This window comes from Protomyctophum parallelum (genome assembly GCF_964188405.1).
Source record: "Protomyctophum parallelum genome assembly, chromosome: 4".
Classification (NCBI taxonomy): Eukaryota; Metazoa; Chordata; class Actinopteri; order Myctophiformes; family Myctophidae; genus Protomyctophum; species Protomyctophum parallelum.
The window spans coordinates 7593515-7613522 of NC_139700.1; the positions used below are offsets into that span (position 1 = coordinate 7593515).

Here is a 20008-nt window from a genome sequence, read left to right on the forward strand (position 1 = left end):
TGTAGATCGGCTCTCCCCCATCTCCCCCCTGCAAGCAAAATCGAGGGTTACTGCGGCTACAGTATATTAAAAAAAATCACACCAGTGTGAACCAAGTGGTGCAACTCCCGTGCGTCCAGCAGGTGGCAGCCATGTCACATACTTCTCTCGTTCCATGCTCACACAGACAGACACACACACAAACAAACACGTGCAAGGCATTGTAAGCTGGACGTAGAAGTGGTTTGCACCACTTAAAAATAGAAGACCACATTAGCCTACTGAATGGCATCAGCGTGTTTGAAAGTCGGCCAGTCATATAGACAGCTCACCTCCACTCGCGCTTGTTCACAACGACGTCAGACGGACATAAGAAAGGCAGGCTGATGATCATTACTACCTACTGTAACTCGCCGATCAGCATGTAGGCGTACATTTTCATTGTGAACGTTACGCCAGAAGCAGTTGCCGGTTGGATTCCTTCTGGCAGAACGTTACGTCACAAGCAGTTAAACCATTAACCGGCAAGGCCTGAATGTCTCCATTTGGCCAGCTTTAAGTCTCACCTGTGTCGACCTCCATTCGATCATCGGCACTAGGGTTGGAGGCCTCAAATGGATCCCTCTTGACATCCTCTTCCTCAGAGTCCGTGCTCTCCTCACTGTCTGTACTGCCTGAACTCCTTAACACACAACATACATTCAGTGGTTATCATTACAGATCCACTGTCGGTGTGCGATAGAGCTGTTCTTTCACATGTGTACGCTCATGACATTGTAGTGTGTGTGGAAGTAGTTTTACTACATCAAGCCAGCTACAAGGAAAGGCTTTAGATCCGGTGTATAATTACATATTACAATACCAGCTTTTTACCTATAATTACATTTCTGGCAGCAATAAATGTAATCTAAAGTCAAGGTGTTTGATTGCGCTGGCAACTGAAACTGACCAGAGTTCTTTTGTTACAACGGTAGTTCGCAGATTACTATGAAACTGTCCACTGTCCACGTCACACCACCATATATGGCCGTCGGTCCTTCTGACCTCATCAAACCCTGTACACTCAAGACACGCTCCATATATGGCCAGTACATAATTCATTCCATAGGTCGATCTGACCACCACCCATGCCAAAGCACCAGCGCTCGTCCAGCAGTCTGCCGTCACCCAGGCGCCGTTTAGGGCGAGGTCGCTTCTCGCCCTCACGGCGTCTTACTGGAATTATACCTTGGACGTCTCGGAGTCTCTGGTGCGAAGGTGACGTCTTTTTCATCCCAAATGTCCTCCTCATCAGACCCAGCATCTTCAAACTGCTGAATCTTCTCCTTACAGCGAGCCTCAAACAGAGCTATGTTTGCCTGGGAAACACACATGGAGCATAATCTTATAGACGGATAAGTTTTTTAGAAGCGTATACATGACATACATACTTGGAACAAATCCAAAATATTACCTTGACCTCAAACGGGGCTTACACCCCGAATACTACTTCATTGCAGCGCTCCGAAAATAGATGATCTACAAGCTCACAATGCATGGCATCGTAGCTCACAATGCATGGCATCGTAGCTCACAATGCATGGCATCGTAGACTTGTAGAGCGGTTATTCTAGGAGCGCCACACGACCACGGGACGATGGCAAATTAATTAAGCATTAACAGTCAACATCTAGACGCAGCTGTTCAATTCCATTACTCAATAATCCACGCTACGGTGGTGACATGATACAGAAGAATACGCAGCATCACATTTCAATTTGATGCGGTTACATGTCTCGTTTTCCCCTGTTGGAATGTTATGCTGCCGTGCTTGCCGGCCCACAATTATATGAACATACATTACGACATATCTGCATCCCAACTTCAGTAACAATAAATCGTTTTCCATAATTCCCACACAGCCATTATTTCATTAACACAACAAAATCAGGTTAATAATCAAAATACTTACACTGTCATTTGTATTCAGTGAAAAATTGATGTCTGATATTCTATCAAAGGGAATACTGCAATGTTAAAGAGAACAGAGTTTAATTTAAGTTAGGTCGTTAGGCATCCACATACATGAAAACACACAAACTGTAGACCGATCGTTTCCTTAACAACTCTATATTTAACACCCCACCTGTCATATTCAAATGATACAATAGCCCGATATGTTTCGTGACAGAAAATAAAGTGAATGATGTAAAATTCATGAAGTCGTTTAGGATGAAGTCATATGAAATGCAAACGGAATCCTACCGACCCCACCTCCATTAGTCCCATCTCGCAGCAGCCCACACTCAATTCTTCCTCCTTACTAAACCGTATTCCTCCCAACAGTTGAAGCCACGTGAAACTTGGTCAAGGTTGTAATGTATTAGACCGATTCCTTGTGGCTGAACTGGCAATTATTTTACACTTTTACTGGCTCTGTGCATAACTGTAGAGCCAGGTTCATAACCGTTTCCTGGAACGGTTCAGTGACTGTCCCATGGCTTGGTTTGATTGGCTCGGCAGCAGATTTGAATCGGAAACACAAATGACCACTTTTAAGTTTCCTGTACAAATCTCCTGCCGAACCAATCAAATGAAGCCATGGTGAAAATGACCCGGAAACGATCTGCCATCTTTTAGAAGCCAGGGACTAGAGTTATGCATGTATGTAAACGCACCAAAATGTGTATACTGTGCTAGGATTTATTTGCCCCACCAAACACTAACCCACAACCAGAAACCATAGTGCAGACATGACAACTGGGAAGTTAACAACCATAACCCATTCAGGACGGGAACCCCTTTTGGTGTTTTAAGCATTATGTTATATACTTTAGCAATTGAAAAATGGCAGATCTACAAGCTCATAGCGTGGCACTGAGTGCCGTACTACGAGCTTGTAGATCTGCGATTTTTGAAAAATCGTGAAAATGTGGCGCAAATCTTTGAATATATATTCTTTCAGAGCGAACGTTTTAACTCAAATCTTTCCATCTGGAGGGGGGGGGGGGGGTCCCTGGAACAACATATTTTCAGATGGGGGTTGGCGGCCAATTACATAAAAGTTTTGGGGTCCTTGACATGAAATATTGAGCACCACGGATATAGAAACATAGGTTTTTCAGAAAACTGTCAGGATTTAGAAGACTTAAATTTCCACATCAGGCAGACAGTGTGACGTAAGAAGCTAAAGACAAATGGAACCAAATTTCCAATGCACTATTTGAGACTGACGAATCCTCTCATCATGTACAGTATATTACTAGTGTAGAACTTGTCAACTACCCATTTGTCTTGACTGCACAGATGTGTACCACCAGACCAACTTTTGCCCCACAGGCTGCGAGAAGGCTACTTACTATCCAACACACATAATGTACTAGCTATGAACAAAGTAACGCACAAATTAGTAGATACAATAAAGGGATATACTACTGAAGGGTTAATGTAATTACATCTAATTTGAATATGCAACAACTAACCGATAACCAGAGGTAGGAACCACTGCTCTAGGCAACTTAACCACATGAACCCTACAATCCCTATTATGGGGCAAAAAATTGCAGAAAAGCGCAGAGCTCCGAGTTTGCAATGTGATGTGTTGCAAACTCGTAGACCGGCTATTTTAGGCCATGACATATGATGTTGACTTGAGGGGAAAAGGGAGAGGACCGAACATAGACGTCAACTAAGTAGGGTTTAAGTGATTAAGGTAAGTCCTGGTTAAATTGAAGCAGACAATTCGGGACAAATGATGACAATGATAGAGTACTAGTGAAATTGAACAACCCCGAGCCTATGAGAAAATCCCCAACACACTACCCCTCTGTAATAAATTAAAGGAACAATACCCCAAAAACACAAGTGCTGGACACGGGAGGTCATGTGATGTGCTGAAATTGTTTTATAAGGCTGTGGTATTAGGTGGAAGTAATATGCCAGGTCTTTAAGACCTGTAATCATTCATGGGCCAAAAAAGGCACTTACAAATAACTTGAACCATACCGTATGACTGCATACTAAAGAAAACCTGTGGTTTCAAAGACAGTAATCCCAGCAGCTTTTAGTGTTTTTAGTGTCCTGTCCCTTTAGAGTTACACATTTACACACTAAGCTCAGTCATGCAGGATGAGTACTCACTCCACAACATCGTCCTGATCAGCAAACTCTTCATCATTGAAGCCGAACTGCTCAATAAAATTGGACGTCATTTGTTGCATCTGATAATCAGAAAAGGCCTGGCAAAGCCCAGGACCAACGATAATGATATAGTCTTGGCTCTACAAAAAAGCTGGCACTTATTTACAATACAGCAAAGAGAAAGTGTGTGTGTGTGTGTGTGTGTGTGTGTGTGTGTGTGTGTGTGTGTGTGTGTAAAACATTCTATAATAATTGTGAGCATTACTTTGTGTTATAGTTAAAACAAACGCATGCATGAAGACGTCACAAAATGCTTTGAGATATTAGTTTAATTTAATAAAATGTTGTTTTAGATCTAGAACTGGATACTACAGTATATAATGTATCAGAGAAGGGCCCATAGCCCTCAGTACATTTACAATGGTAATCTATGATCCATTTTGACTCATTAAATGAAAATTATCTGGAGAAAGGAGAGAGAATGATATGTTCCATGAGAACTGCTCTACTAAACGTATGAGAAGTGCTCAACATTTGCTTTGAGAATGCGACTACTTCCTTGTTCCTTCAGAATTAAAGCGGAATTCCGGAATTTATTTCAACGAATAAAATGTTATTTTAACCAATGTGTATAAGTAGAATAATACAATATAGCCAACACATGTGACTTTGCTGGACGTGATCTCCATACTCTTCCATAGACATTTAGACCCAGGTGTCGAGTCGAACACTAACGAGTTGTATTCATTCAGTATTAATTTCATTGGTGCGACATACAACTAAGTAAATCAGGCATTAATCTCATCACAGACACTCGCGTGTCTCCTGATATGTACTGCTTGAACATCCATTTGGCTATGGGCCCAATCTGTGTGTGTGTGTGTATATAAATATATATAGGTCTTACTTGTTGTAAAGAGGAGTCCTGGTGGAAGCCGCTGTCTTTGAAGTCCACCTCGTCATCACTAGAAGAATGAATGTGGTGTGTGTTCACCTGGAAGTTAAGAGACAAGAGGTATGCAGTCAGAAACCTTAGGTTACCTAGGTAACCCCTGTTTTATAACAAAACGAGCAAGACAGCTCACTATGCTATGGGAGAGCGGGCATTCCGTTTGTGTAAAACCTCAGGGCCCACACCGGGCATGGGTTATGCTTCCTTTCCTCCTCCGCAGAGGAGAAAGGAGGTGGTCTAGAATTCAGCTGATGAAAGAGGTTGTCCAGACTAAATTTCTCATAGCAAGCTCTCAGGAATTGGGCTGGGTTAGCAAGTTAACTTCCCTACATGGGTCCACTTTCTTTATAAACTGGAATGAGACTCACAAGGTCGACAGTGTTTCTCTTGTTTGTGTCAGACAGTTGGCCGGAAATAAAGGCCTCCCATCTGTCTTTGTCCTCGTCTGGGAGCTCTGTAACAGAAACACACGCCATGAGAGGGCAGAGATTATTACCATTAAATCCTCAGATGACGGAAGCAAACAAGTTGGCATTTAAAAACATCTTACCAAAAAGAAAAAGAAATCTCTTGCCGCTTTTCTGTCGCAACACCACAATGCCACCATAGAAGCACACAGGTTTACTCTAAAAAAAATAGAAACCAGGCCTACTGCTAAGGGTGCCACGGTTTATGGTATAAAACCGAACCGTACGGTACGGCATACACGGTTCAATACGCCCTTATGCACCGCGCTCTTTCGGTTTGCAATTAATTAATTTCTTACAACTCTGCCTAACAAATGTCAGTAGCTTTTCCCACAATTAGTGGGAAAAGCTGCTAAGCGACTGTGTCCATACCAGAGATGAGTTGCTGTATTTGTGGTCCATTAGGCCCTTTGTCACAGTTATGAACTATAGAGTTAGCTATTCTAGTCAGGTGACCCATGTATCCTCGCCGGCGACCACCCTCCGCCCTGAAACAAACAAACACAAACAAACCGTTGTTAATGTTTGAGGGAATTACCCAGACTTGTAATTATTATCAAAAAAACCTTAAAGCTCAAACTTAATGCCTTCACCATTACATGCTTGAAACAACATTTGAACACAGTATAATAACTGAGGAACACACACTGCTACACCAACTGAATGGACATCGTATACTCTATTAAATAAAAGAATACTCACTGCTCTTTCTCATTGGAACTCCAGGCCTCCACAATTCTCTGTATAAACTGGCACTTTTGAAACAGCTGCGATAGAGAGAAGTGAACACTGTTGTATGTAGCCATATGCCTCAGATATAAAACCATAATGTCCAAGTAAAGGGAAACAAAAGGATGTTCAATACGGACCTTTGACTGGCAGTAATAAAGGTTTATGGGCACAATGTCCCGTTCCCCAGCTGAACACGATTAACGTCAGGTGTGAATGTTAAATGAGTCAAATGCTAAGCTTACATGTTTGACGAGTATGCTTTCTCTGGGGTGGTCCTGATCTGTGTCTGACTGGCTGTCTGCGCTGTGTGTGGGGGCGGGAGGCATGGCCAAGATCATGGCTGTGCAGATCTCCACCTGAATATGGAGGAAGTTGTTCCAGATGTATTTGAAATACATGTCCTGTTGTGGGAAAACAAAAGAGAATATTTAAGACATGTGCAACTCACTCTTCCATTGTTGAAAATATGACAATGCTGTGGAGGAATGTTAATTAGGTTGTTCAGATTATTTTATCGTGGCTCAATATTGTAAACTTTGATAAAAATGCAAGGAAAGGAAAAGCCATTATTTTAATATTCAACTTTGTCACTCATCCAAACAGTGCAGCAGTGCAGCGATGCGAGGCTCAGAGATTAAATCCTAGCACAAAGTGAACCCAATGTGTGGATGGCCTGCTGCCTTGCAGCAGGTACAAGTAGCATGGGATCCAGTAAACCGTAAATCACTTTAGACAACAAACAGTCAGAGTGACTGATAAGCCTGGCATGGAAGACTAGGGAATGGGTATCGTAAAGGTTTTATCCAATACCGGTGCATTTTTAACTAAAATATGGGCTTCTGGGAGAGCCCTGGAACTACAGAATTTGAGTTGGGGGTAAATGGAGATAATTCTGGGGGTCCTTGACATGAAGGTTGAGCACCGCTGACATAGAAACATGGGGTTTTCAGAAAGACGTTAGGATTTAGAAGTCTTTTTTTTAATCGACCTCAGTCGATTAAAGAAGGTGGTCAGTAGACCGAAGAAGGCCAGTAGACCGAAAGCTTGCTAAATAAATACATTGATTGTGCGCAGATCTGAGTGTGCAGAGCTTCCCTTTATTTCTTTCTCAATCGACCCTAGTCCAAAATGGGTTAAAACGGTATGGATACCTTAGCGGTACTGGAACAAATACTTTTTTCATTCATGTCATTCAGTATAACAAAACTCCTCTTATGTCTCTGCACATTATTATTTTGCGAGAAAGACTTAACACTTGAATTAGCTTCCAAAGACTTATGCAACTGCACAGCAGAGAGACTTAACACTTTAATGTGCTTTCAAAGGAGTTATGCAACTATGTAACAAAGTCTCAACTGTACAACAGCAGAGCCGCGCAGCAGCACCAACCACGCAACCAGTGCACACACCAGGAGGTTCCACCAGCAGCAGATAGATGGCCAAACATTGTAAAAGAGCAGCCAGACAGGATTTCTTTTGTTCCTTTTTTGTGCACGCTGCTTCTCCTGACTGATCAGTCTGTTACAAAAACGCACTGCTTTATATTGACATAGGCTCATCAAATAAAATTGACTGTCCACTGTCCAAGTGGTTTTCTCTTCTGTTGTAGAGAGACAATAAAGGTTCAATAATTAAACAAAACCATATTTTTTTCCATAGGCTTTTCAAAAAGTATTTATTTAAAGACGTTTACACCGCAGACAAAACCAACTCGGCTCGTGACAAATCATGACAATAAACACAATGTTTTGGGCCGATCAAATAATTAGTAAGAAGAAAAACAAAACAAAAAGTGTTGCACCCTGACTTGTTTTTTCTTCTTTCTAAATCATTTGATCTGCCCAAAACATTGTCATGATTTGTCACGACCCGAGTTGGCTTTGTCCGTGGTGTAAACGTTTTAAAATAAAATACTTTTTGAAAAGCCTATGGGGAAAATGAATGGGGAATCATTTCCTGGGCCAATCGTCGTTCTGAAACGGGGCGGGACTGCGGCGGTCTATATGGGCCTCCCGTTTTCACTCTACACAAAATATCTTGGCCGGAAATATCTATAAGCACAGCACATTGTTGTGAGCTTGTACATCACCTATTCCCTCCAGAACAGGGATGCTAGGGTTTGAGTAGGTGAACAACACCGTCTGCATAGAGTAGATCATGAAGTGGACTAACAATTTATACTTAATTTTCAGGATTACATTTTAAAAACAGAGTAATCTACAGAAATGTGTTTTGCGTAAATCGGCCTCATGGCCATTGAAAAATATTTGGGGCAGAGGTTCGTCGTTAGCATCCAGGGAATGTGTGTGCAAAGTTTGGCATGGATCGGGCAAATGGTGGCGGAGATTAGCTGGTAACGGACGGACGGAAGGAAGGACGGACGCACGGAAGCCGGAAGGACGCACGCACACACACACACACACACACACACACACACACACGGAGTGCAAAACATACTCTCTCTCCATGCCTTTGGGCTGGTGGAGACAATTATCTTATCTACAAGTTCAAAACTGCTAGTACATCTGCAATGTGTGTCACCGTAGCACAACAACGAGGTAGGGCACGGATTTACAGAGAAAAAAAAAGTATGGCGATAAAACGTTTTTCAGAAAACATTTGTAGAATCTGGTCTCAGGAATAAGTCAAAAGACTAGCGTTCTCTACTCACAAGTATAACTCCCAAAGTGTTGAGGTTGATGAGTTCCGTGTTGACGCTGTGCGTGTTGCTCTGCAGCAGGCTGGCCACCAATCGGACCACGTTGAGCCTTGTGTTCCCCACGGGGGGGTCCAGGACGCCCCACGTCGTCTTCATCATGCTCTTCTGTTGGGAGGAGGACGGCACAAGAACAGTCCTTAGGGATCATGTGCACAGCAAGAGGCCAAAATATACATGCATGCATTGTGGCAGTGTTGACATTTAAACCCGAGTTAAAAACAATCGCTCTGAAAGAATATATATTCAAAGATTTGCGCCACATGTTTTACGATTTTTCAAAAATAGCAGACCTACAAGCTCGAGCTTGTAGATCTGCTATTTTTTCAATAGCTAAATTATATATATGCAAAAGTATAGGCCGACCGTTACGGTAAAGTCCCAGACAGTGGTGGATTTACACAAAGTGCGTTTACTGTACTACTGTACAACTTTGAGTATTTCCAATTACTACTACTTTTACTTCTACTCCACTACAATCCCAGGCAAATATTGTGCTTTTACTCCTTACATATTTCAGTGTAAAGCTTCCTACCGGTATACCCCTATAGTAGGGGCAAAAATCGCTAGGTACGTCTGGCGATGCGATTAGATCCTGATTAATTGGTCTACACTACGATTCGATTAATCCCGATGAATCACTCACTGTTACTTAGCATAGGGAGAGAGAATGGTGATTTTGCGCTAATTTGTCTAAACGTGCCGCGAATTTTGCACATACGTAGCCAAGGGCCTGCTCTAATGATTTATCTAGGGCGCCAGAGTCGGCGACCTTCAGGGGCACATTTGGGAAGTTGCTATGGCCAAAGTGGCCAATCCGAATGGTTGGTTTTGGTTCATTTACCTTTGGGGGTTCAAGTAGCAGCTGGTGAAAGTCTTTGAGTCTGGGTCTGACGGCCTCCAGGATGCTGTGGTTGACTGAGAATGAAGGGTGGGACATACCAGGCGGACATTCCATGTGACCCTCAAACCTGGACAGGACCATTATATATATACATAAGAAAAAGAAATAGCATTGGTCATTCTTGTCGATACTGAAGTTGTCAACGCTGGCCAAGAGTGGACCAGCATAGAATTAAATCTAAAGCTTGCTTTGCCACCCCAGGAACTGACAACTTTGCCGTTATTCTCAATAATTAAAAACTATTCCATATGACTTACGCCGGTCTCCTGGTCTCAAATAGCGTGAGAAGGATCTGGATAACACTGACGATGGCCGACTCATTCTTCTCCTTGTCAAAGATGTTGGACAACAGCTGCTCCACCGTCTCTTGCCTGTGGAGATGAGGAGGAGATGAGACAACTCAAGGGAGGACAGGAAAGGGTAGAGCAGGGATTGGAGACTTCAAATCCATACCATTTAAACAATTATATACATATATATTTATTTTACACTGTGAATAGTGTGGTAGTGTACACACTATGGTGGTATCCGATGCATGTCAGGGAGTAGCGTTTTTAGAAGAGACAGTTGTTTTAACTAGTGGTGGGGAAAAAAATCGATTAGTCAATTAATCGCGATGCCATCATGGGCGATAATTCATCGATGCACAAATGTCAAACATCGATTATATAATGTATTTTTTTTACCGGAGCAAAAGGGCGGAACTAATCCGCGACTGCGCTGCGTCGTCGTACCGGACCGTTTAGACCGTTTGTTTATTAGTCACACAGTGACTGAGTGATTAACAGTGAGTGATTAATCATGATTAATCGAATCATAACATAGCCCAATTAATCAGGATTAATCGAATTGTGATCCTCGGAAACGATGTGTAATCGCATCGCCAGGTACCTGGCGATATCCGCCACTAGTTTTAATACATACTTCTCCAATGTAGAAAGCAGCGGGTCAGGCTCAGAGCAGCCCTGGACTTGGAACATCTGGTCTCTGCTCAGTCTGATGATCTCACACAGGGACTGTGACGCATTAGAGTGCCTCTGGTTTAATAAAGACACAGAGAGCGTGATGACAGGGGGCAGAGATAAGGATAAACACAATGAATGAGTGTCCCTATGATGAAACTGATATTCTAACTTCTTTTTTTTTTAACACACAACCACCAGATGGCATACGTCTGCACTTTTAGGCTATATGCCATGCTTGAAAGAGAAAAACAAAAGAGAAGGAAATAAGACTCACATCTTCATCCTGAGCAGACTGCACCATGTCTACGAGTCTCTGAATCACCTTCTCCTCGTTTAACCACTGAAGGAATACACAAAGAAGAGGGCAGGGTGTTGGAACAGTGAGACATTATTCCGACACATCGTGCAAACTAAATGCAGAAAGACAACATTTAAACCCAAAGGATAATGGCCCTAATTTACAAAAGAAAACTGCACTTCACAGTGATTTCTTTGTGTTATATATAATGTATATATAATTTATATTAAACGTTTAAGTAACATGCTTACATGGAAGACACGCCGACATCATTCAAATGATTTAAATCAGTCATGGCAACTGAGCATTTGTGTGTGTGTGTGTGTGTGTGTGTGTGTGTGTGTGTGTGTGTGTGTGTGTGTGTGTATCAGAGGAGGCATGTGCTCGTCTACATCCTCCCCAACAAAACAACCAGTATGGGTCAGCAGTAACATTAAGGCTACAGCACCAGGGGGAATTGATTGATTGATTGAAGTATTTATTAAAAGTTTGCAGAATTCCAGTACATTTCAAGCACAACTCAATACAAAAAACTGTCAACTGTGAGTGGATGACCAATAAAGCACAAGACGTGTTTACAAGAGGGTCCACCTTGTTCAATTCATCATAACATTTAGAGACATACAAATATACACTTCTATATTGACATAATGACTAAATTGGGAGAAAGGGGGGGTGGAAAATAACTGAAAAGAAGAAGATTTTCAGGCCATGCCAGGCAGCCAGACAGTAACGAAGTGGGGCTAGAGTTTCAATTTCAAGGACAGATAAGTTCCTTTTTGGTTGGTTTATGCATAATATGATTATCCTAGATCTGTGTTGGGTTGAATGGGTTCTACAGTTGATTGATAAATGAGGGCCAATAAGTGTAGGTTACGGGAGTGGTTTTCAACTATTTTCATATCCAGCATTTGCGCCACAGACCATTTGATGAGATTTATCCTCTCAGGCCCAAAACTTAGAATATGCTGTTGTCGTTGGATAAGATCTTGTTCACATTTCCATGCTGTATTGATGTGGTATCATAGGAGAGATAACAGGCAAACTTTTATCAAAATAACAATTATTCTACATTCTCCAACTGTGTAAACTTCTTGTAAGTTCATTAATGCAGCTGTATTTATCTCTTGAGAACGTAAAACACACATTTTACAATATAAATTGGGGTCTCAGAGATAGAAATAGCATTAAATGTGGGTTCGTAATAACCGAATGCATGTCAAACCGAGGGTCCTTGAAATGAAAATAGTTGAAAACTGCTAGAGCTGTAAAAATCTTCTCTTATGGGGGTCCCTGGCATATCTTTTCTAATGGGGGTCCGTGGGCTAATGAGTCATTTTGGGGGTGACCTCGACATGAAAACGTTTGGGAACCACTGGGTTATGGTACAGAGGACGTGTGTTGTTATTCCATTAGTCTCGCGTTGCCAGACTGTTGCCTCTCACAATTTCCAAAATGCTTCCATAATACAGTCTGGAGCAACAGAAGTTCTATCATGAGTAAAATATACAAAGCAGAAGTGGAGCCTCCTCCCCACTTCCGTTTCGTCTTTACAGTCGCGCACATTATCCTAATATAAATATAAATTGTCCAAGCATAGCTTGTTGCTTAGCAGAAAAGGAAATTATAAAAAAGCTCTAAAGATATTTTAACCCATTTTGGGCGAGAACCACTTTGTTTTAAACATTGTTATAATTTAGCTATTGAAAAAATAGCAGATCTACAAGCTCATAGCGCGCCACCGACTGGCGTGCTACGAGCTTGTAGGTCTGCTATTTTTGAAAATTCGTTAAAATGTGGCGCAAATCTTTTAATTAGGGCTGTCAAATGATTAAAAAAATGTATCAGATTAATCACAGATTCAAAATTAATTTAATCATGATTAATCACCATTCGAACTATGTCCAAAATATGCCATGTTTTCCTGTTTATTGTTGTGGAAATGGAAATATAAATGACAGAAAGCGGATATACATTAGTTTTTTAATGTATTTTGTTTTCTAATGCATTTAGTATAGCCATGATGTGATGTGAGCATTTGTAGGCCTAGCCTACACTTTGAGTTAAATGAACACTGGCTTTTGGCCATGTAGACTGGGGTCCCCAGATGAAGTCACTAATGTTGCTCTGGAGAGGGAAGTCTGGAACACTCTGGTGGAGCCGTTGCCCCCGCAACCCGACTACGGATAAGCGGTTGACGATGGATGGATGGATGGATGGATGGAGACTGGGGTACCAGTCCAGAGATGAAAATCATAATGAAATGGCCTAGGCTACTTTCTTTCAATTTAATTTGGGGGTCCATTAAAATAGCTGAGAATCAATGGGTTAAACTGTAGACTACAGTTAATTCACACAATACAATAATGTCACATGAGCATTTTTTAAACAGGGATTGAAGGGACTGCGCCGCTCTATAGGCAGACAAAGTAACACAACAGAGTTACAGAATCAAACCACTAGGCAACGCAACTACGTACAATACACAAGCTATCTCTCTGGTGTTGTTCAATCATGACTGTGTGCTACACAGTGACAGATTTGTTATGCTCTGGACGTTCCTGAGCCGCGCGCACGGGCGCATGTTAGGGGGAACACTAACATGCGTTAAATATTTTAACGCAATTAATTAACGCCGTTAACGCATTATTTTTGACAGCATTACTTTTAATATATATATTCTTTCAAAGTGAATGTTTTTAACTTCAAATATATTTTCGTGAACAGAAATGGCAGCCTCCTTACTCGGATTTCGGGAGGTGTAGTTCCAGACTCAGAGATTGTGGAATAGTTCCAGCTACTCACGTTAAGTACATCCTGTCTGAGCTGCTGCGGTTCAATGCAGGTAAGGATCCTCAGCAGCAGGTCCATGATGGCCGACGTGCCGATGTGTTTGATCATCAAGTCTACAAAGTCTTCCCGTTTCCGCAGAAACTCCACTATCTGTCGACACACACACACACACACACACACAGGTTAGTGCTCATCAGGTGTTTTTGAATTATGTTAATGCCCTCAAGAACATTGAGGTTTTCTGAAAAATATTTATTCCAATTTTTTCAAAAATATCATGTTGCTATATACTGTACATACAATTTAGGCATTTAGCAGACGCTCTTAATCCAGAGCGACTTACATTAAGCAAGAACAAAACAAGAACTAAACATCATATACATATAGACTAGTTATCATGAATCAAGCTACAAACTTAACAGTGAAATGTATCTATATAGGCATTCGCCTGTAAGGTCGTTGGGCTAGGGCGAGTGCTACAGGCCAAGATGGAGTCTGAAGAGGTGGGTTTTCAGACTACGGCGAAAGATTGGGAGTGAGTCTGCAGTTCCGATTGTAATGGGAAGTGCATTCCACAGTTTTGGAGCCAGAAGGGAGAAGAGTTTGGGACGTGTGGAGCGTTGTCCCGGCGTTTTTAGTGAAGGTACTTCCAGCTTCCCTGCGTTGGCTGATCAGAGTACGCGGGAGGGTTTGTAGTAGGGATGTCCACGATACCCCAATTTCGATATGACCAGATATGACAAAAATAAGGGACGATACCGATACAGCATCGGGACATCTCTAGTTTGTAGGGTTTGATCAGACGTGCAAGATCTGGGGGGGCCATGCCTTTGGTTGCTTTGAATGCCAGCATCACAGTTTTGTTTGTTTGTTTCTGTGCGGGCAGCGACCGGGAGCCAATGGAGGGAGCGGAGAAGCGGGGAGACATGCGAGACTTTTGGCTGGTTGAAGACCAAGCAAGCTGCGGCATTTTGGATCAATTGGAGAGGCTTAAGTGCACATGCTAGTATGCCACAGCAACAAGAACCCCAAAAGGCGTTCCCGTTCTGAAGGGTAAAAACACCAGAAGGGGCTCCCATCCTGAATGGGTTAAGTACATTACAGACAACACAACACAAACTGCACACACCTGTTCAGGCTTGCGTCCTATTAGTATGGAGAGGACCTTGGAGAAGAAGCTGGCCAATAAGGGGTTAAGAGGCGGCTCGCTCTGGAGGAAGCCATAGAGTTTCATCAGCAGGCTCTCGTCTTCTCCCAGTCTGTCGTTGATCTGGCCCACGTCCGACGTCAGCAGTTCACACGATATGTTGGGGTACCTTGAAAAACATTAATGACAGCTGTGTCCTCATCGGTGTAATGATTTATTATCCCCATTACATGAAAAACCTACTACAATGAATAACATAACTGACAGTCTTCTATAAACAAATGCATAGACATGTAAAAATGCGCGGAGTCCGCCACTCAATCTCAAACACAGAGTTCCTCACAGAGATTAATGTAATTAAAGAATTATAGATTAACTGCTCTCAGACATGATACCAACTGGGCCACCACCATTTCGTTTATTGTGATTTTTAAGCATATTGGCGACCGTTTTGTTCAAATCATTACAATTGTATATCCAATGAAGTTGTATTTTCCTAAATATTGACACCTCATAACCTAGACAAACAATAGCCCTGCTCATTACATTGCACGAATAGACTGTATGTACTTAAACCCAAGTCTCCCAAGGCGCCGTTTCTTAAAAGCCATGCAGCTGCAAATATACGTGTGCATTTGTAGCATACAATGCTTGTTCCACTCACAATCTATCAAACGGGTACATTCAAGCAATCTCAATCTCAAGTGTAAAAAGAAAAAAGTAAAAGCAGCAGCGTTTTCACTTTTCAGTGGAAATAAGCCAAGTTTCGGCACAGTGGCACCATCATAAACTAAGGGAGTCACACCTCAGAGCAGCCGATAGTGTCTGAAGATGGTGATGATGAAAATAGTGTTGAGGGGTGTGTATTGTGTACATATAATTGTGGTTTGCTTTGTCACTAAATGATAAGTGTTGTAGTCTGATAGCTCGCTGCTTTACATTTGCCAGGGTAGATTATCAAGCCAGTCCAACAATTTGACTAATGACTTGAGTTCCTCCGGGCGATGGATCAGCTGAACGTTAATAAAGTAATGCTCTCAGTTAATAAAGTAATGCTCTCATTTGTAAAGGAGAAGAAAAAAAGTTACATACTTTGACATCACAGGACCAAATAGGCTAATAAAACATGGAAGGACATTATATAAGCCTTTTCAACTGAACTACTTTGCTGTTTTGTTTTTTTTACCTTTCTTTGTAGTCGTTAAGTCCCCACCAAAGAGGTCCAGGTGTTCTTTTGTGCAAAAACTCCTTATTGGCTATTTCCCCTACCATAAGCCCTCAATGAATTGCATTGAATGGGAATGGGGCGTTGTGCTAATTTGCTTATTTCCATCAAAAAAAGTAGTAAAGAGTGCCACTTGGGATATTATTTACATTATGAAGAGAGGATATATACAAAAATATATATAATTTTGAGCGATGGAAATAAGCGAATTAGCACAACACCCCATAGCCTCATTCAATTCAATGCAATTCATTTAGGGCTTATGGTAGGGGAAATAGCCAATAAGGATCTTTTGCACAAATGAACACCTTGGAAAGAAAGGTAAGAAAGCCTTTTAGTATGGAATTCTCCTTTAAACTCGGTGCCAGTTTACCATGCAATACTAGCAGCAGCTTACTTGTATTTGACCTTCTCTTCCACATCGGTGTTGGGCTCCTGTGTGATGAAGGTGACCAGGTCCTCCATGCACGGCGGCCTCAGCAGGAAGTCCACCAGCTTGTGGTTCTGGGATTTGCACTCCTGTAGGACGTCCTCCTCGTCCATCACCTCCGTCAGCGTCACATCCTCCTTCTCCAGCAGCGTGTCGATGTGGGACGTGGTGTGGAGGTCAAACTTCCAAAACATAATGGCTCTGGAGGGAGAGGCACAAAACAAAACAGCAAATAAGAATATATATAGACATTCAATACAATAGAGGAGGGTATGCGCATGCTTAAAGTGAATGGCACATAGTGGCAAAGCAACATTTAAAGTGAGTTTAACATTGGTTAATGTTGTTTAATGCAATCAGATAGGACTTTTCTGTGTGGATGTATGGGCTGTCAAGGCCAGGAAAGTAGTTTTTAGCCACTCAGTAGGTGATCCTGCATAACTTCCTGGTTTGATGAGGTCACACGCATACCCTCTATAGAATCAATGTTCATTTTCTGTTGATTCATTTTACATGTTTCACATTATCTTACTTCATTGTTAATGATAGTGTTATTATATTTTGGCATTTTCTTTTCGGTGAGAGCTAAGGTACTCTAAATCAGGGGTTCGAAAACGTCTTTAAACCAGGACTCAATTTTTTTGGGGCAATTTTGTTTGGCAACCTCGCAAGGCCGAAACACCGGAAAAAAGCATATTTTAAAGAAATCAACATTTATTAGCAAATAGTATATTTACAGCTCACTGCGTCTTATCAACAATCAACATAGTTTGAAAGCCATGTAAAAGTGTTTGACAGATTTGTAAATGGAAGCACACAGTATACTACAAAGACGAAAAATAAATGCAATCACAAAACTCAATAAATTAAAATTATTTTCTTTTTTGTTGTCAATCATAAACTTCAATTTTCAGGCATATTGTAGAAAAAAATTAAATTTTTTGGCCAATGGTAACTATCTAGACAATAGACATTACAGCAATATGTTATGTGTGATTTCCAGAAGTCTGCTCAAAACGAAACTACTCTCACCAGAAGCAAAACCCCAAAACAATACATGGTTTGAGCTCATACCAAGCTCCGAGTCATGCTCTGAAATATATCTTTTAACCGTAGGAGCATTTATTCCCTGACACACAATCTAAAGTAAACTATACATACAGTGCACTGCTACGTTCACAACTTTTTATTTATTGCATATTTACATGATTTGGTTTTGCAGTTTCTAAAAGTAACAACTGAAACAGTGCCTACTGCTGCCCAGGGGTGGTATGATATAACAACCATATGTAAAGAAGGAAAGAGATATGCACATCCCAGTATTTAAAATACAGTGCTGGATCCAAAAAAATCATCAAACGAAGAAGAAAAGTGGAATGTCCACACAAGATATAATTCTCCTCCCAGTCCTTTTTATTTCAACCTACAACAACATTTCACCACTCCAGGCTTTCTCAAGTACTGTGACATATCACATAATCACAACCAACCATTTACACCCAAAGCACCCCTCCAGGTTATGGAATCTAAACAGGGACACCACAGTAACTCCAGGATATGGAATCAACCCAACAGGAAGGACACACTTTGCTTGTAACACACTGAGGCAGAATGCTGCTTTAGTATACCTTTAAAATACTCCAAAAACAAGGCTACTTTGCCTGCTATTCTAAATGTGAATGTTCACGTTACGATCATGCGTCTTCTCGATATGCTGACTGATTGACTATTGATTTAGTTCAAGTTGTGCATTGCCGTTTGACGGGCAACCGCCCGGCCACAAACCATGGATTAGTTCTCCTATCACTTTGGTTTATGGCCAAGCAGCAAGGCGTGTTTTCGTTTCTTTTATGCCTTCATTACATTCATGTTGTATCACGTTTATATTTCATTATTTATGCTTTATTTCAACAGTTTGACGTTGGTTGATTTGTGTCTGCAAGAGTTACACAATAGATCCACCAGAATGAGAAAAAACAAGCCGGCTTGTTTTTTGGACCACTGAAGGGAGTGATTTATTTTAAAAAATATATATAGTTTGAGTAGCCTAAAATACAGCTAAAATTGAAATCTAATTATGACCTAAAATAAAGTAAATTACTACAATTAGCTAACAGAACATCTCAAAAAGTAATACAACTCACTTCAAAATAATAATATTATTATACAGTGATGGTATAGTTTAAAATTGTACTTTCTATAACTACCTGTGTGTGTTGGAGTCCAGAGAATGGAACTCAGATTAAAAAGAGACGGTATAATTTCTGCTCTTTGGGAGTTGTGGCCCATTCCAGGCTGGCCAGACGGACAGACAAGTAGGCAGGGACGGCAGGCAGGCAGGCAGACAGCAGTGACGGACAGACAGACGGCACACGACACATACAGCAGCAGACAGCAGCTCCTCAGCAGAACATCAACGGACGGCACTCACCTGACAGAGAGGAACAGAGTCAACAGACTGAGTGTTACAGAATGGTAGTAGATAACCCATTCTGAACTGAGATCAGATTCTAAAAATGTCTTCTATATCCTGACAGTTTTCTGAAAAAGCTATGTTTCTATGTCAGTGGTTCTTCGATTTTTCAAAAATAGCAGACCCACAAGCTTGTAGATCAGAAAAGGAATGAAGAGTTACAATTAGCGACTGGATGAACAACAGCCAATACAATATACAGCTTCTGCACTGGTCCTATTTAAAAACTAGTTAACACAAAAACTATTTAGCATTATTAGTACAAACCACCTACTGGGATTTATCCATCAGTTACACATTGACAATACTTCCTCTTCATGGGAGCATGAAAAACATCCTCATTCACTCATGCAGTCTGTCAGTACTCAGTACTACTCCAGAAGGCTACCACCTCAACGGCTATCAAAACTGTGTCAACACACTACATTACCATGGAGACCCAACCAACACAAAAGAATCCGTCTAGAAATGGATCAATGAAATATCACAACAAAACCATGAAACAACTTCCATAAGTGCAACATTGTGTTCTTACTGAAAGGAAAAAAAAAAAAAAAATAGCATAGAAAAACAATTTTACTGTCCTCACAGTACCTCTGGTAGGTTGTATGACTGAAAGAAAACTTTATTTCATAGTACATTACACAGACTACATCGAGTAGAGCAAAAATAATTACTCAAATATAATATTAGCCAATGGTCAGCACTGAGGTACAATACAGGATAAATTGAGGAAAAATAAAGATTGGGATAAATGTCTAAGAGAAAAGCCCATTAATAGACAATAGCAATGGAGGGACACAAAGGC

At 41.3% G+C, this 20008-nt stretch overlaps 1 protein-coding gene across 4 annotated transcripts in view; it reads right to left on the minus strand.

Moving 5' to 3' along the window:
* The window catches only part of ppp6r3 (protein phosphatase 6, regulatory subunit 3), a 35757-nt gene that overhangs the window by 12359 nt on the left and 3390 nt on the right, over window positions 1-20008 (minus strand). For 2 of the 4 annotated variants that reach the window (XM_083764163.1, XM_083764164.1), the window contains exons 2-19: window positions 18935-19158; window positions 16695-16928; window positions 15055-15241; window positions 13938-14075; window positions 11109-11174; window positions 10794-10906; window positions 10127-10240; window positions 9810-9936; window positions 8921-9073; window positions 6492-6650; window positions 6220-6284; window positions 5890-6005; window positions 5419-5504; window positions 5006-5092; window positions 4099-4196; window positions 1931-1985; window positions 1207-1337; window positions 546-661 (exon numbers count right to left, since the gene is read on the minus strand). In XM_083764163.1, the coding sequence (XP_083620289.1) occupies window positions 546-661; window positions 1207-1337; window positions 1931-1985; window positions 4099-4196; window positions 5006-5092; window positions 5419-5504; window positions 5890-6005; window positions 6220-6284; window positions 6492-6650; window positions 8921-9073; window positions 9810-9936; window positions 10127-10240; window positions 10794-10906; window positions 11109-11174; window positions 13938-14075; window positions 15055-15241; window positions 16695-16921 (2038 nt within the window). In that variant the 5' untranslated portion in view covers window positions 16922-16928; window positions 18935-19158. The remainder of the gene's footprint in view (window positions 1-545; window positions 662-1206; window positions 1338-1930; window positions 1986-4098; window positions 4197-5005; window positions 5093-5418; window positions 5505-5889; window positions 6006-6219; window positions 6285-6491; window positions 6651-8920; window positions 9074-9809; window positions 9937-10126; window positions 10241-10793; window positions 10907-11108; window positions 11175-13937; window positions 14076-15054; window positions 15242-16694; window positions 16929-18934; window positions 19159-20008) is intronic. The other 2 variants (XM_083764166.1, XM_083764165.1) reach the window with 2 other exon arrangements.